The 16,534-nt window shown below is 43.3% G+C and overlaps 1 protein-coding gene across 2 annotated transcripts in view; it reads left to right on the top strand.

Moving 5' to 3' along the window:
- The window catches only part of SIDT1 (SID1 transmembrane family member 1), a 95,471-nt gene that overhangs the window by 71,110 nt on the left and 7,827 nt on the right, over nucleotides 1-16,534 (top strand). The window contains exons 15-21 of one of the 2 annotated variants that reach the window (XM_059687836.1): nucleotides 1,132-1,205; nucleotides 2,902-3,025; nucleotides 3,219-3,336; nucleotides 9,460-9,596; nucleotides 10,247-10,355; nucleotides 14,543-14,557; nucleotides 15,799-15,875. In XM_059687836.1, the coding sequence (XP_059543819.1) occupies nucleotides 1,132-1,205; nucleotides 2,902-3,025; nucleotides 3,219-3,336; nucleotides 9,460-9,596; nucleotides 10,247-10,355; nucleotides 14,543-14,557; nucleotides 15,799-15,875 (654 nt within the window). The remainder of the gene's footprint in view (nucleotides 1-1,131; nucleotides 1,206-2,901; nucleotides 3,026-3,218; nucleotides 3,337-9,459; nucleotides 9,597-10,246; nucleotides 10,356-14,542; nucleotides 14,558-15,798; nucleotides 15,876-16,534) is intronic. The other variant, XM_059687837.1, reaches the window with a different exon arrangement.

Below are 16,534 nucleotides of genomic sequence, written 5' to 3'. Positions count from 1 at the left end.
TTTACCAGTTTGAAATCTTCACCATCATGGGATAATGAATAAATAAGTTTGCAGATCAAAACAAAGATGCCTGATGTCTCATTTAGCCTGTGCCCTCTCACTAAGAGGACATTTTTTTTGTAAAAGTAAAACTAGCTTCATAAAACTAAAAAATATTAAAAGAAAACAAAATAAAAATAAACATAAATAATAATTAAAATAGTTTAAGAATCCCTAATACTCCTTCATAGAATCCAAGGGTCCGGGTCACTTGAGTGACCTTCCTAGGATTTATTCTCTGTGAGAAAGTCCATTTAGATTAGCACGAAGCTGAAGGTGTCTCCAGTGAAGTGGTTCTCAAACTGTTGTGCATTAAAATCATCTGGGGAACTTTTAAAAATCCCTGTGTCCAATCTGTACCCCATAGCAATTAGATCAGAGTCTCTTAGAGTGGAACTAGCCATCAGTACTTATTAAATGCCCGGTGATTCCAGTGTACAGCCAACTTTGAGAACCAAAGTTCTAATAATATTCAGCCAATTTCATATTTACTGCATGTACTACATTATGAGAACAAGTACTTTATGAGGTCTGATTATCACAATTTATAAACTAAATATTCTCTGAATACTTTGGGGCCCTGTCAGAAAACATATTTATACTGTGGTCTGGGGAGATTCTTGATGATAGAGATGGTGGTAAATATGGAAAACTGAACACCATATCCTCGTGTCTACCTGCACGGTGGTTATTTTCACAGAGGATGGGACAGCTTCATGTCCTCCCAGCATTCATCTAGAAAATAGGACATATCATGGCAGTCCTAATAGGCATGTCCCAATGTTAGCATCCTTTGATACTCCTTTTATCATGAGAACAAAGGGAACAAACTCAGTTGAATTCCACCTTGAGGCCGTGTAATGAGGAAAACAGAATATTTCAATTCAAAGCAAGATGGTAGCATCTAAAGGAAATGTGCCTGTGCTGAGGGGAGGTGGCAGATAATGACCCAGCCTGATGAGAAGGAGTGCTGGTTGCACTGTGAGTCACAGACAGTCTATCACTGTGAGCAGTGCTGCTCTTTGTGATTTCAGGCTTGGCTCAGGGGACCGAGAAAAACTGCATCTCTGCTTCTCGCTCTTGATTTTGCAGGTGGTAAATGTCACTGGAAACCAGGACATCTGTTACTACAACTTCCTCTGTGCTCACCCTTTGGGTGTCCTGAGGTAAGCCCACTCCACCGGTTGCCATTTCTAAAGGCTTTTAGAAATGCCTTTCTATGTAATGCTATGATTTCAGTTTTTAAAAAATACTAAAAACACCTGTGGAAAACTACCCCAGTCATGGATAAACAGGAATTTAAATCAAGAAGTTGAGACCAGACATGCTTCTCGCATTCCTGTATGAGGCGTCAGGAAATGTTCCTAAAAATAATCTGCTGAGGTGAGGGCAGGGATGTTTTTGAAAACATCAGGTCCCTAGTTGTGATGACACTTTTCCATGGGCATGAGCTGCAAGTACATCCAATCCATTAAACAACCTCATGAGGAAGACAGTGTTACTGTCGCCATCCTCCTTTTTAGATGAAGATGCTAAGGCAGTGATGGCGAACCTATGACACGTGTGTCAGAGGTGACACGAGAACTCATTTTTTTGGTTGATTTTTCTTTGTTAAATGGCATTTAAATATATAAAATAAATATCAAAAATATGTCTTTGTTTTACTATGGTTGCAAATATCAAAAAATTTCTATATGTGGCACAGCACCAGAGTTAAGTTAGGGTTTTTCAAAATGCTGACACGCCGAGCTCAAAAGGTTTGCCATCACTGTGCTAGGGCTTAGAAAGGTAAGGACTTGCTGAAGGTCCCTCAGCTGTCAGTGATGTAGGAACTTGAACCACACTTGCTGCCCCTAAGACAGGGGTGGGCAAACTTTTTGACTCGAGGGCCACAATGGGTTCTTAAACTGGACCGGAGGGCCGGAACAAAAGCATGGATGGAGTGTTTGTGTGAACTAATATAAATTCAAAGTAAACTTCATTACATAAAAGGGTACGGTCTTTTTTTTTTTTTTTTTTTTACTTTTATTTATTTCAAACGGGCTGGATCCAGCCCGCGGGCCGTAGTTTGCCCACGGCTGCCCTAAGACCATGCTGCAACCTCCAGAAGTGGAAAGAGCATTAGCCTGGGAGTTGGGAGCCTGGCTTCTTGTTCTAGAACAAGTTTTCTGAATTAAAGCCACTGGTTGTGACCAGCTTAAATCCTTATATTCATACCTTCAGAGCTAAGTGTTGACACAACACGGATCCATCTATGAGAATTCCCTCTTACACTGTAGCTGAAACACTTGCCCAAACTGCCCATCTTTGGAGCATCTCTCTTTCCCAGGATTCATTCCATGCCAGTGCCCATGGGACCAGAGAGGATTGAGAGCATAATAGGGAAGCATAGTCCTGGCCGGGTTTGGCTCAGTGGATAGAGCATTGGCTTGCAGACCAAAGGGTCCCAGGTTCGATTCCGGTCAAGGGCACATGCCTGGGTCGCAGGCTCGATCCCCACCGGGGGAGCATGCAGGAGGAGGCCAATTCATGATTCTCTCTCATCGATGATGTTTCTGTCTCTTTCCCTCTCCCTTTCTGAAATCAATAAAAATATATTTTAAAAAATAGGGAAGCATAGTGGGCACCCCTGAGAGGAAGCAGCCACATTTTACAGGCCTGGCATCCTAAAATGAAAGGTTAAAGATGATCTCTGATGATTTTCCAGTCCTGGAATCTTTTTTTTTTTTTCAGTCCTGGAACCTTATGAAAAGGTTAGTGGTGGAAAACACGAATGCTGAGTTCCCTCGCTAATTCGTGCATTCATTCTCTAAATCTCTCTGACTGCCTGACTCTCTCATGGTTTCTCTCTCGTCCCTTTAGTGCCTTCAATAACATCCTCAGTAACGTGGGGCACGTGCTCCTGGGCCTCCTCTTCCTGCTGATAGTCTTGCGCCGGGACATTCTCCACCGAAGAGCCCTGGATGCCAAGGACATCTTTGCCAAGGTGAGCAGAGGGCGGGTGAATCACAAGTGGGAGCTACAAGGGCTATGATTCCAAACCAGATCTACAAAGAGGAAGAACATCTTATGGGTGGTGATGATGGTTTACGATGCTTGAGGCCAGGCTTGGGCTCCAGATTCTGTGGCTCTGTCACTCACTGGTATCTTTCTGTTGACCACGCTTTCTCCTTTTCCAGGAGTATGGGATTCCCAAACACTTCGGTCTCTTCTATGCTATGGGCATCGCATTGATGATGGAAGGAGTGCTCAGTGCTTGTTACCACATCTGCCCTAATTACTCCAACTTCCAATTTGGTAATTAGAATTTACATCAACTACACGGATTTGAGTTATAGGATCCTTATCCTGGGACCTTCCCAAAAATGCCAAAGTCATACCTGCAAGAATTAAACACCATTTCACACGAACTAAAGCCCAAGGGCACCTCACTACAGGGCATGGTTTCCACACATTTTCTCTCTGATCACGTTTTAGACTAGACAACTCCTAAGACTGAATGTTGATCTCATGGCCATATCTGCAGGTGAGCCGTGGGCTAATCTTAGGCAGCAAGTCAGCAGGTAGAACTCACCAACTAGTGTCTAGAAAGGTCCTCAGTATAACTTGGCCTAATTTAGCAGTTAGATTGCTTTGGGATGGATGTAATAGAAAAACCAATTAAAATTGAATGAAATAATAAGGACATTTATCAGCTCAGCTCACCACCTGAAACTCCAGAGGCGGAAAGGGCTAATAGCTCTGGTTCCACTTCTCACCTGTTGCTTTTATTCTCAGGCTGTCAGGGAACTTAGGATGGCAAATATAGTTATAGCTGATTCTGGCTTCCTGTCTCCACCCCACGATGTTTGGAGGACACAGCTTCAGGAGCCTTCGTTTAAGAGCATGGAAACTTCTTTTCTAAAAGTCCCCCAGATATTCCCCCACAGCGCAATAGCTCCTTGAGCCTATTCCAGAATCAGAGTCATGAGCCCATTCCAGACTCATTCCCTGTGTGCTAGTTAGCTCAGACTTGGGTTGCTACACTAATCACAGTGGCAAAGAAGGTGAGATTACCTTTAGATCAATGGGACCTATCCCTGGAACCAGGGGTGAGGTTAGCCTTCTTAAAGCAAATTGGCTTGACAGGTATGCATTTCTGAATTGAAAGCAGGGCTAAGAAGTCTGAGCTAGCACTGAGCTGCTGTCAGGGAGCAGGAGGGAAGAGCTGATGCTGGTGGTAGGCAATTAACAATGTCCTCTGTACTCAAGAAGAAAGGTTTTTAAACAGTCATTTTTATGTTTGTGCTCTAGCCTCTGGCTATTAACTTAGAACACCACAGAAATTCTCTGTCTTATTTTATTTTATTTATTTATTTTTGCTTAATCCTCACCCAAGGATATCCTTTCCAATGATTTTTAGAGGGAGTGGAAGGGAAGGGGGAGAGAGAAAGGAAGAGAAACATTGATGTGAGAGAGACACATCAATTGGTTGCCCCCTGCACATGCCCCAACCCGGGCCAGGATCAGGCCTGCAACATAGGTACATGCCCTTGACCGGGAATCCAACCCGGACCCTTCAGTCCAAGGTCCAAAGCTCTAACCACTGAGCAACTGGCCAGGACTCTCTGTCACATTTTAATTTTTTAAAATTAGAAAACATTTTTAAGAGGGAAAACTATAGAGAACAATATTATTCACCACTCAGAATAAACAAATGCCAATATTTAAAAACATTTGACTTAAATCTACTTTTTAAGAAATAAAATATTGTATAAAGTTCTTGTTTGAACTACTTTCCAAATTTATTGCCCTCTTTCCTTCCCCAGAGGCAACAACCATGATTAATTTGGTATTTATTCTTCCAGTTTGTTTTTATAGTTTTACTACATTTGTAGTAAATTGATATTAATTTACTACACTCTGTTCTGCAACCTTCTTTTTTCATCCAATAATATGTTTTCAAGATTTATCAATATTGAATCAAGGACAGCTCATTCATTCTTTTTTTTTTTAAGGATTGTCATATTCTATATTAAAAATATACCACATTTATCAATTCCTCTATTGAACAACCTTCAGATGTTACCAACATTTTGCTGTGACAGATAGTCCCGAATAAACGTCCTTATGTTCAGCTCTGTGTATATGTGAAAGAGGTTCTCCGGGTAACCTAAAAGTAGAATTTAGGGGTCACCTGCAATGGCAGATGGGCATCTTGTATTTTACCAAAAGCGGACAGGTTTCTCTCCAGAGCATTAATTCCCACTCCTGCTAGCTGTGGGAGGGTTCTCATTTCCCACATCGTCACTGGCGTGTGTTATTGTCAGGTATTTATTTATTTATTTATTTATTTATTTATTTATTTATTTATTGCTTAAAGTATTACAAAGGGTATTACATGTGTGTCCATTTTATCCCCCCGCCCTAGACAGTCCCCTAGCCTCCCCTATTCCCTAGTGTCTTATGTCCATTGGTTATGCTTATATGCATGCATACAAGTCCTTTAGTTGATCTCTTACCCCCCTACCTCCTGCCCCCCAACCCTCCCCGGCCTTCCCGCTGCAGTTTGACAATCTGTTTGAGGCAGCTCTGCCTCTGTATCTATTATTGTTCAAAAGTTTATAATGGTCTCTATTGTCCATGAATGAGTGAGATCATGTGGTATTTTTCCTTCATTGACTGGCTTATTTCACTTAGCATAATGCTCTCCAGTTCCATCCATGACATTGCAAATGGTAAGATTTCCTTCCTTTTTACAGCAGCATAGTATTCCATCGTGTAGATGTACCACAGTTTTCTAATCCATTCATCTACTGATGGGCACTTAGGCTGTTTCCAGATCTTAGCTATGGTGAATTGTGCTGCTATGAACATAGGGGTGCATATATCCTTTCTGATTGGTGTTTCCGGTTTCTTGGGATATATTCCTAGAAGTGGGATCACAGGGTCAAATGGGAGTTCCATTTTCAGTTTTTTAAGGAAACTCCATACTGTCTTCCATAGTGGCTGCACCAGTCTGTATTCCCACCAGCAGTGCACAAGTGTTCCTTTTTCTCCACATCCTCTCCAGCACTTGTCGTTTGTTGATTTGTTGATGATAGCCAGTCTGACAGGTGTGAGATGGTACCTCATTGTTGTTTTGATTTGCATCTCTCTGATGATTAGTGACTTTGAGCATGTTTTCATATGTCTCTTGGCTTTCTGAATGTCCTCTTTTGAAAGGTGTCTATTTAGGTCCTTTGCCCATTTTTTGATTGGATTGTTTATCTTCCTTTTGTTAAGTTGTATGAGTTCCCTATAAATTTTGGAGATTAGGCCCTTATCAGATATGACATTGGCAAATATGTTTTCCCACACAGTGGGTTTTCTTGTTGTTTTGTTGATGGTTTCTTTTGCTGTGCAGAAGCTTTTTATTTTGATGTAGTCCCATTTGTTCATTTTCTCTTTCGTTTCAAGTGCCCTAGGGGCTGTATCAGTGAAGAAATTGCTTCGGCATATGTCTGAGATTTTGTTGCCTTTGGATTCTTCTAGAATTTTTATGGTTTCCTGTCATACATTTAAGTCCTTTATCCATTTTGAGTTTATTTTTGTGTATGGTGTAAGTTGGTGGTCTAGTTTCATTTTCTTGCATATATCTGTCCAATTTTCCCAACACCATTTGTTGAAGAGACTATCTTGGCTCCATTGTATGTTCTTGCCTCCTTTGTCAAATATTAATTGAGCATATTGGTTCGGGCCGATTTCTGGGTTCTCTATTCTATTCCATTGATCTATATGCCTATTCTTGTGCCAGTACCAGGCAGTTTTGAGAACAGTGGCTTTGTAATACAACTTGATATCTGGTATTGAGATCCCACCTACTTTGTTCTTTTTCAGGATTGCTGCAGCTATTCGGGGTCTTTTTTTATTCCAGATGAATTTTTGGAGAGTTCGTTCTAGATCTCTGAAGTATGCTGTTGGTATTTTAATGGAAGTGCGTTGAATTTATAGATTGCTTGGGGTAGTATGGACGTCTTAATGATGTTGATTCTACCAATCCATGAACACGGTATGTTCTTCCATCTGTTTATGTCTTCCTCTATATCTTTTTTCAACGTCCTGTAGTTTTCTGAGTAGAGGTCTTTTACCTCTTTAGTTAAGTTTATTCCTAGGTAGCTTAATTTCTTTGGTGCAATGGTAAATGGGATTGTTTTTATAATCTCTCTTTCTGAAAGTTCATTATTGGTGTATAGAAATGCCTCAGATTTCTTGGGGTTAATTATGTATCCTGCTACATTGCCAAATTCATGTATTAAGTCTAGTAGCTTTTTGATGGAGTCTCTAGGGTTTTGTATGTATAATATCATGTCGTCTGCAAATAAGGACAGTTTTACTTCCTCTTTTCCAATTTGGATGCCTTTTATTTCTTCTTCTTGCCGAATTGCAATGGCTAACACTTCCAGTACTATGTTGAACAGGAGTGGTGAGAGGGGGCATCCCTGTCTTGTTCCTGTTCTTAGGGGAAATGGTGTTAGTTTTTGTCCATTGAGTATGATGCTGGCTGTGGGCCTGTCATATATGGCTTTTATTATCTTGAGGTATGATCCTTCTACTCCCACCTTGCTGAGAGTTTTTATCAAAAATGGGTGTTGAATTTTGTCAAATGCTTTTTCTGCATCAATTGATAAGACCATGTGGTTTTTTTCTTTCAATTTGTTTATGTGATGTATCACGTTTATTGATTTGCGGATATTGTACCATCCTTGCATCCCTGGGATAAATCCTACTTGGTCATGGTGTATGATCTTTCTGATGTACTGCTGGATCCGATTTGCTAAGATTTTGTTGAGGATTTTGGCATCTATGTTCATGAGGGATATTGGCCTGTAATTCTCTTTCATTGTGTTGTCTTTACCAGGTTTTGGTATTAGGGTGATGCTGGCTTCAGAGAATGAGCTTGGAAGTGTTCCTTCCTCTTGAATTTTTTGTAGTAGTCTGAGGAGGATAGGTTTTAGTTCTTCCTTGAATGTTTGGTAAAACTCCCCTGTGAAGTCGTCTGGTCCTGGGCTTTTGTTTGATGGAAGCTTTTTGATGACTGCTTCAATTTCTTCCATGGTTATTGGCCTGTTGAGATTTTTAGATTCTTCCTGATTGAGTTTTGGAATGTTGTATTTTTCTAGGAATTTGTCCATTTCCTCCAGGTTGTCTAGTTTGTTGGAGTAGAGCTGTCCATAGTATTTTTTAACAATCATTTGTATTTCTGTGGGGTCTGTTGTTATTTCGCCTCTATTGTTTCTGATTTTGTTTATTTGGGTCCTCTCTCTCTGCTTCTTGGTGAGTCTGGCTAGAGGTTTGTCAATCTTGTTTATCCTTTCAAAGAACCAGCTCTTGGTTTCATTGATTTTCTGTATTGTTTTTTTGGTCTCTATGTCATTTATTTCTGCTCTAATCTTTATTATCTCCTTCCTTCTGCTCACTCTGGGGTTTTCTTGTTGCTCTCTTTCTAATTCTTTGAGTTGTAGAGTTAGATGATTTACTACCATTTTTTCTTGTTTTTTGAGATAGGCCTGTAGAGCTGTAAACTTCCCTCTCAGGACTGCTTTCATTGCATCCCATAGGTTTTGGATTGTTGTGTTTTCATTGTCATTAGTTTCCAGGATGTTTTTAATTTCTTCTTTGATCTCATTGGTAACCCAATCAATATTTAATAGCATGCTATTCAGCTTCCAGGTGTTTGAGTATTTTGGGTTGTTTTTATTGTAGTTTATTTCTAATATTATGCCATCGTGGTCTGCGAAGATGCTTTTTATGATTTCAATCTTCTTGAATTTGGGGATACTTTGCTTGTGACCCAATATCTGGTCTATTTTTGAATATGTCTTATGAGCATTTGAGTGGGTATTTAAATTCTTATTAGATTGTTTAGTAACATGGAATATTGCATTGTTGTTTTCACTTGCATTTCCATAACTCTCATGCAGCTAAGCCACATTTAATTTCTAGCTGATGAGAAATCCTTAGCCTATAAAGCTATGCAGGAGCAGCCATCAGGGTGGTTACGTTTCTGGATGCTGAGAAGGGCCTCCTACGCTTACCTAAGATTCATTTTCTTGTCACACTGCCTTAATTGTCACCACGAGGGCTTTTTCTGTTATTGTTGTTGAACACCAGCGTTTAAACACAAACACCCCTGCAAGTGGGAATAGTCAATTATTTGTCATATCAGGTAAGTTTCTTCTGTGAACTAGGAACAGCTTTCTTTGGAGGGATTCAGAAGTGGAGTATGTAGGGGTTGCCTAGAGAACATGCCTGCAAGGCAGGCATATTGGAGGTCTCCACACAGTCTAAGGGCAATGGATACCCCAAGGCCTGAAGGGAGGGGGTTTTGCGAGGCTGAAGAGAAATCTGTCTGTTGCCTACTGGATCCTGATGGTCTCAGCTCCTCCTCTGCACCTGCAGACACCTCCTTCATGTACATGATCGCTGGCCTCTGCATGTTGAAGCTCTACCAGACCCGCCACCCAGACATCAACGCCAGCGCCTACGCTGCCTACGCCTCCTTCGCCTTGGTCATCACACTCACGGTGCTTGGAGTGGTGCGTCCCTCCCCATGACTTCAGCCTCCCTTTCAGAACAAACCCTCTTGGAAGGTTTTTTGTTGTTTGTTTGTTTTGGGGAGCTCAGGTGAACAGAATTGAATTAATCATAATCCTTGGTCATGACACTCTCATCATTGATCCATTCGTGGCATTTTATTTACTTATTCAGCTAGTTATTTTTTATAATGTGATTGGCACCTGTAAAACTACCCCTGAAGAGTTTTAAGCTAAAGCTGGGACTTCACTCGCATGAGACTGAAGTAGGGATGTACAAGACTGGAGAGACTGCCTTCAGAGATTAGAAACCACTTTCTAAACATGCATGGACAAGTGTTACCTGTCTGCAGCTATTTGAAGAGCAGTAGTCCTCAACTTTAAACCTCTCACCCCTTCACCACTGCTGTTCAGCTGCCTCTCCCTTTTCCATTTTTATTTGGCCAGGTAGCCATTCTGTTTCCTGCCCTGAGTGTAGTAAGACCCCTGTGAGGTCAGTGAAGGGGATGAGGTGGAGTGTGAGGGGGAGGCGAGGGGGACAAAGTCACATACAGCTTGGTTTTTGACTCCTTATGCCGATTTGAGAGGGAGCTGATCTTAGAAGTTCTCTGGGGAAAACCGCAGGTGAAGGCAACTTCCATCTTTTCTTCTAGGTGTTTGGAAAAAATGACGTCTGGTTCTGGGTCATCTTCTCTGCGATCCACATACTGGCCTCTCTGGCCCTCAGCACCCAGATCTACTACATGGGTCGTTTCAAGATAGGTGAGTCGCCTTTTACGTAATACTAAGCACACTGAGAAAACACTGTTCTCTCTGATCCAGCCATCGTGAATACATGCTCTGAATTCTGTATTGTGTTTCATAGCATACATTCTCTCCAAAACCTCCTCTCCTTCACTGGATTGCAGTAAACTACTATCACTAAGACTAGTCACCTGAGAAACTACGCTCACCACACCTGAGAGCTGAGGCATCCCCCAAAGCTTTGCAATCCACCAAACTTTGGAAGTGCATTTGCAGAACAGCATGATTACCATACCACTAATTCTACCTGGGGGATGTTTTTTTGTTTGTTTGTTTTGTGGCATTTAAAAGGGCCATTTCTTTAACCGTGATAAATGGTTATCAAGAATGAATTATATATTCTTTTCAAGTTCTGGGACTGGAAATTTGAGACCAACTTGCCAATGTTAGTTGCAGGATACCTCCTGGACTCCCTTTGACCATGTGAACATTGAACATTGGCACCTGTAAAACTACCCCTGAGAAGACTGACTTCAAAGATTAAAAACCACTTTCTAAACATGCATGGACAAGTGTTTCCCACAGATATCAGCTCTGGCCTGCTGCTGGTCAGTCATCACACGTGGGAGCAGGTTCAAGTCATCTTGGAGCATTTAAATTTCACCTGCCATTTTGAGGTCCATGAAGTCAGACAAATATTCTTTGGTCTATGCCAGGGGTCCTCAAACTCTTTAAACAGGGGGCCAGTTCACTGTCCCTCAGACCGTTGGAGGGCTGGACTATAGTTAAAAAAAAAAACTATGAACAAATTCCTATGCACACTGCACATATCTTATTTTGAAGTAAAAAAAACAAAATGGGAACAAATACAATATTTGTATTTGCATGTGACCCGCAGGCCGTAGTTTGAGGACCCCTGGTCTATGTCAAGAAAAAATTATATATATAGAAACATAGGCCCACTCCTCATATTTGCAGAGCCCAAGGAAAGACTGCAAATAAAAGCTCATATGCCATATGTATAAATTTTAAAGGTATAAAGCAGACTAAAAAAAAAATATTAAATTCATGGAAGAAAAGGAAGACAAGAAAATGCCAACAAACTGATAAATAGAATATACCTTCATTATAACCTAGATCAGAGGTCCTCAAACTTTTTAAACAGGGGGCCAGTTCACTGTCCCTCAGACCGTTGGAGGTCCGGACTATAATTAAAAAAAAAACAACTATGAACAAATTCCTATGCACACTGCACATATCTTATTTTGAAGTAAAAAAACAAAACGGGAACAAATACAATATTTGTATTTGCATGTGGCCTGCAGGCCGTAGTTTGAGGACCCCTGACCTAGATGGTCCAGGTTCTAATTTAGAATTCACGGTTCCGCAGAACATAGCTCTCCTGTAGAGCTGCTCCCCAGGCCCTCCCTCTTTTCTTCCCACCTCTGTCTCTGTCCTACGTCTTAAGGGGTCTTACAGGTATGCATGTGGACACCCTTGTTCTACATCCAAATGGCCACTCCTTGCCCCTGGAAGTACATGCTCCAATAGTGCCTTCTGCCCCAACCCCCAGAAGATAGACCCGGGAACGGGGCTATGCAGACTCTGAGATCAGGGTCAAAGCCTTCTGGGCAGGGAATCCTAGAGTCCAGGAATTCAGACTGTGGTCTTGGAGGGGAAGGAGTAGTCCCCTTGCCCTGCAGACTCCTCACTCAGTGAGGCATGAGGGCCTCCGAAATACAAGACCCCTCTTGCCCAGGTCCGAGTGATTCTACATAAGCAAGTGGCTAGTTTATGAGGAGTAGACCTAATAAAGCATTGTCTTATTTTGGCAGTTTAGGCTTCCCTTTTGGCATGGCCGGTAGGTTTTCCCTTGGCACTGACATGCCCGTGCCTCCAGCTCCCCAGGGAAGCATCTTTAGCTGGTTGTGTAGAGCATTTGGTTTGGTGCACTGGTCACTTCCCATCCCCCAGACTCAAAGGTGAGTTAGGCCATACAAAGTCAACTTGCAAACGGAAAATAAGCTGAAGCTTCTGGGTTCTCTCAGAATTGGAAAAATAAAGGTAGTGCAGATACAGTAGTCCCCCGCACCCCTCATTCACGGGGAATATGTGCCAAGTCCCCCAGTGGATGCTTGAAACTGTGGATAATACCAAACCCTATAAATACTATGTTTTTTCCCTATGCATGCATAACTATGATAAAGTTTAATGCCTAAGTTAGGCATGATAAGAAATCAACAATAATGGCTAATAAGAAAATAGAACACTTATAACAATTACTGTAACAAAGGTTATGTGAATGTGGTCTCTCTCTCAAAGTATCTTATTGTGCTCACCTTTCCACGTCAAGAAAGCGTTTTGCGGCTTCTCTTTGGCATGTCCCAATTGCAGCGTCAATATTTTGCGCTTTGGGGCCATTATGAAGTAAAATAAGGGCGACTTGAACACAAGCACCAAAACACCCGGACAGCCCGTCCGATGACCAAGACGCCACTGAGTGACTGGCAGGCGGTGGGTGTACAGCGTGCAGATGTGGAGTCACATCCGAGCAAATTCCTGGGACTCACAGACTTCACCACGCTGTTTGGAACAGTGTGCAATTTAAAACTTATGGACTGTTTGCTTCTGGAATTTTCAATTTAATATTTTCAGATCCCGGCCCAGCCAGGTAGTTTTGTTGGTTAGAGCATCGTCCTGCTACGCCAAGCTTTCAGGTTCGATCCCCAGGCAGGGCACGTAGAGAAGCAACCACTGGATACATGAATAAGTGGAACACAAACTGATCTCTCTCTCTCTCTCTCTCTCTCTCTCTCTCTCTCTCTCTCTCTCTCTCCCCTCTCTCTCTCTTTAAAAAAAATACAAATTTTAAAAAATATTATTTTCAGACCCTGGTTGACTGCAGGTACCTGAAACTGCGGAAAGCAAAGCCATGAATAAGGGGGACCTACTCATGTGTAATGATGACCATTAACACATAGAGGAGTTTTGAATATATTTATACCACATTTATACCACTTATACGCCATAAGTTTTGCAATGCTGAATTAGTTATCTTTATAAAAAGAAGAAAGTTAATGCATTATGGCCAGGTAACATATACCTGCCAGGGTCTCCACAGAAAAAAGCTGTCACACACAGATTGAGGAGGATTTGCTCACAGAGGGACTATGCCAAGGACAAGGGCGGGTAGAGAAGAATGGGAGGGGTAGCAGGGCACCCTGGGCTGGCAGCTGAGAAGCTTTGCCTCTCCAAGAGCCCCAACGGACAGGCAGGACACGGTTACCGAGATGTGCAAAGGGAGCATGGTGGGGAGGCAGCCACTCTGAAAAGAGCAGTGACCTTTGGTTGACAGACACAGGGAGGGCGCTAGGAGGGTAAACACCCTGAGGTCGCTCTCCTTCCTCTGCTCCTCCCGTCTCCTGCCGGGGTCTCCCATTGTCCAAATCCACGCAGGGCCAGGAAACCCACCGATGTCCAGTCAGCCTCCAGGCGGCGCAGGGCAGGGCCGGGCGTGGAAAGCAGGTCTGAAAGGGCAGACAGAGAGAGCCAGTGTGCAGCTTAATGGAATATCTTCAATTTCCTCACCCAGGAGTCTTCCCCAAGTGGTGATAGACTTACCAGAGTCAAAAGGAAAACTCTCTATTTCATTGTGACGACGACTGCTTCTAGATTTAGTCCAAAGGCAGGAAGTTGAGTTAGTGGACAGAGGCACCTCTCTGCCCATTTCATAAGCTACCTTTGCTTTCTCAAGTCACAAGCTCCTTTCTCTGTGGCCCTGGGGGCCACACGTGAAAATAAACATGGGCACAGGAAAGGCAACAGGAGTGAGGCAGAGCATTGCATACGCGGGACAGAGAACCACACAACTGCTTGCCCAGGTCTCTACCGTGCTGCCAGGACCCCAGAAAAGGACCCCAGGGAGTGCTCATGATCAGGGTGGGTTATAAACTGGAAGCGGGACACAAAAGGAGACACAGAGAGAAATCTGACTCCCTCCTGGAGAAACAGTACATTTCTGAATGTCTGAGACAGGCAACAAATTCTGTGCTTTATGATGAGCCAACATTACTTTTCTAATCAGAAAATAACTTTCAAGTCATCCATTTAGAGAGAAAAAGAAAATAACCAGTAGTTTACCTGTTTGGCTACCTTCTTACAGATCTTTCTCTTTCCCATGTCTTCTCTGCTTTCCACTGACTCAGAGGTGTCTGACACAGGTAATGTCCAGCAGCCCTTCGCAGGGTTCTAGATTGTTTCCTTGACAACGTGACCCTCCGGGTTTCCTGACAACCCCCAGAACACCTCCCTCCAGGTTGGACAGGGTGGTGGGCGGGGAGCCAGAGAGAGGCTCAGAGGCCAGGATCACTCCCACCCAGACTGCGCACGGCTCTGGGCTATCGCATGGGCATGCCCCGGGCCCCCTTCCCTCTGTGTGGCTAAGAGTATAGTGAAGGCTGGCTGCATTGACCCCAAGGGTAGCATTCACAAGAGAGCGGGATCCACCCGCACGGGATGCTTGCCCAGCTTGCATGCGGTGTCTGCAGTGTGGACAGCTCAGAGGAAGACAGCCCGTCTGGGATCCCGTCTCTGTTCCCGTAGCAGCTATAGCACGCCCCCTCACAGTTTCCTTCTGGAGGATTGCATTTTTAAAAAAAAAAATCTTTCCTGTCTTTTTCTCCGCATCTTCACTACGATCCTCTGATTATTGTTCCAGGACAGGTTTGGGCTTTCTGAACATGCCCAGTAAAACCCAGTATCCCTTGGTTCAATGCTTACTGACTCATATCCACTTTGAGAAATACAGATTAGAACTTTTACAAGCTAAGCTTCCCCATCCTCTGGAGAGAGCAGGTGCTTTTAAGGTGGGCCCCGCAACCTCTCTGCTAAAAGAGAAACACCACTGGAGGAAACGGTAAACCAGTGGTTCTCAACCTGTGGGTCGTGACCCCTTTGGCGGTCGAACGACCCTTTCACAGGGGTCGCCTAAGACCATCCTGCATATCAGATATCTACATTACGATTCATAACAGTAGCAACATTACAGTTATGAAGTAGCAACGAAAATTATTTTATGGTTGGGTCACAACATAAGGAACTGTGTTTAAAGGGCCAGAAGGTTGAGAACCACTGCTGTAAACGAAGGGAAACTTAGCTGGAAGAGACCCTAAAGGAGTTGGCCGGCCACCCAACTTCCTTGTGATTGCCGGTTACGTGTGTCCATCTTGCTTGCCCTCCTGCAGTATCACCCAGGGGTGTGGCTCACCCTCCATGAGAGCACAGATGGGGAGGTGAGGGTGCCATTTTTGAAGCAAACATGGGTTGTGCACCTATTAGCTGCAAAGCACCGTTTTTATGAGGTGAAGACGACATCATCCTGACCCCAAAAGCTCGGGCCCTGTGGGAGTGTTTTGTATTATCTCTGACCAAGCCTCTTACCACACCATTGTGTCCCCGGCAGATCTGGGGATTTTCCGGAGGGCTGCTATGGTGCTCTACACGGACTTCATCCATCAGTGCAGCCGGCCTCTGTACATGGTATGTGTGTGCTCCCGCACCCCTTGGCTTTCTCCCAGAGAGTGGGGGAACAGCAGGAGGGCAGGCTCAGGGCAGCCACTCAGCCTTCCCAATCCAGAGGGCCAGATGGTCCAGGTGGCTGAGGTCCATCAGGGGCAAGAAGCCCGCTGTTTATTCTTCTTGTTCGTAAGAAACAAGCTGGGATGGTCCCATATTTGTACATGAAAGATTGCTAGTATAGAAGGAAAAAATATATTTGCGGGTGTGTACAGAACTATTAAACGGTGATCACTGCTGTGGGGCGTCCCTGTAAATAACCCTCCAAGGAGGTAAGATGATTTCCCTTGAGTAAGTGAAAGGGGCGCTATCAACAACCGCACCAGGTCGGCAGGCACAGGCCAGACCCTCTCAAGCAAACTGGGACCTATGGCCACTCCAGCAACTTTCCTTAGGAACTTACACTGCCCCCATTATACATTTGTTTGATTTTTATGCATTGTTTTTTTGTACAATGAGCAAGGATATTTTTTCAAAATTGTGGATCTTGCTTAGTGGTTGAAACACAACTTCTTTAAATTCTCCATTCTAGTTTTCGGTATATTATACCTTTCTACACTGAGCACAGGAATCAGGGCCCTGGTCACAGCGATGTCTCGGCTCACTGGCAGTGACCTTGGGAA

Source organism: Myotis daubentonii, chromosome 3 (genome assembly GCF_963259705.1).
Source record: "Myotis daubentonii chromosome 3, mMyoDau2.1, whole genome shotgun sequence".
NCBI lineage: Eukaryota > Metazoa > Chordata > Mammalia > Chiroptera > Vespertilionidae > Myotis > Myotis daubentonii.
This window is presented reverse-complemented; position numbering and strand designations above follow the sequence as displayed.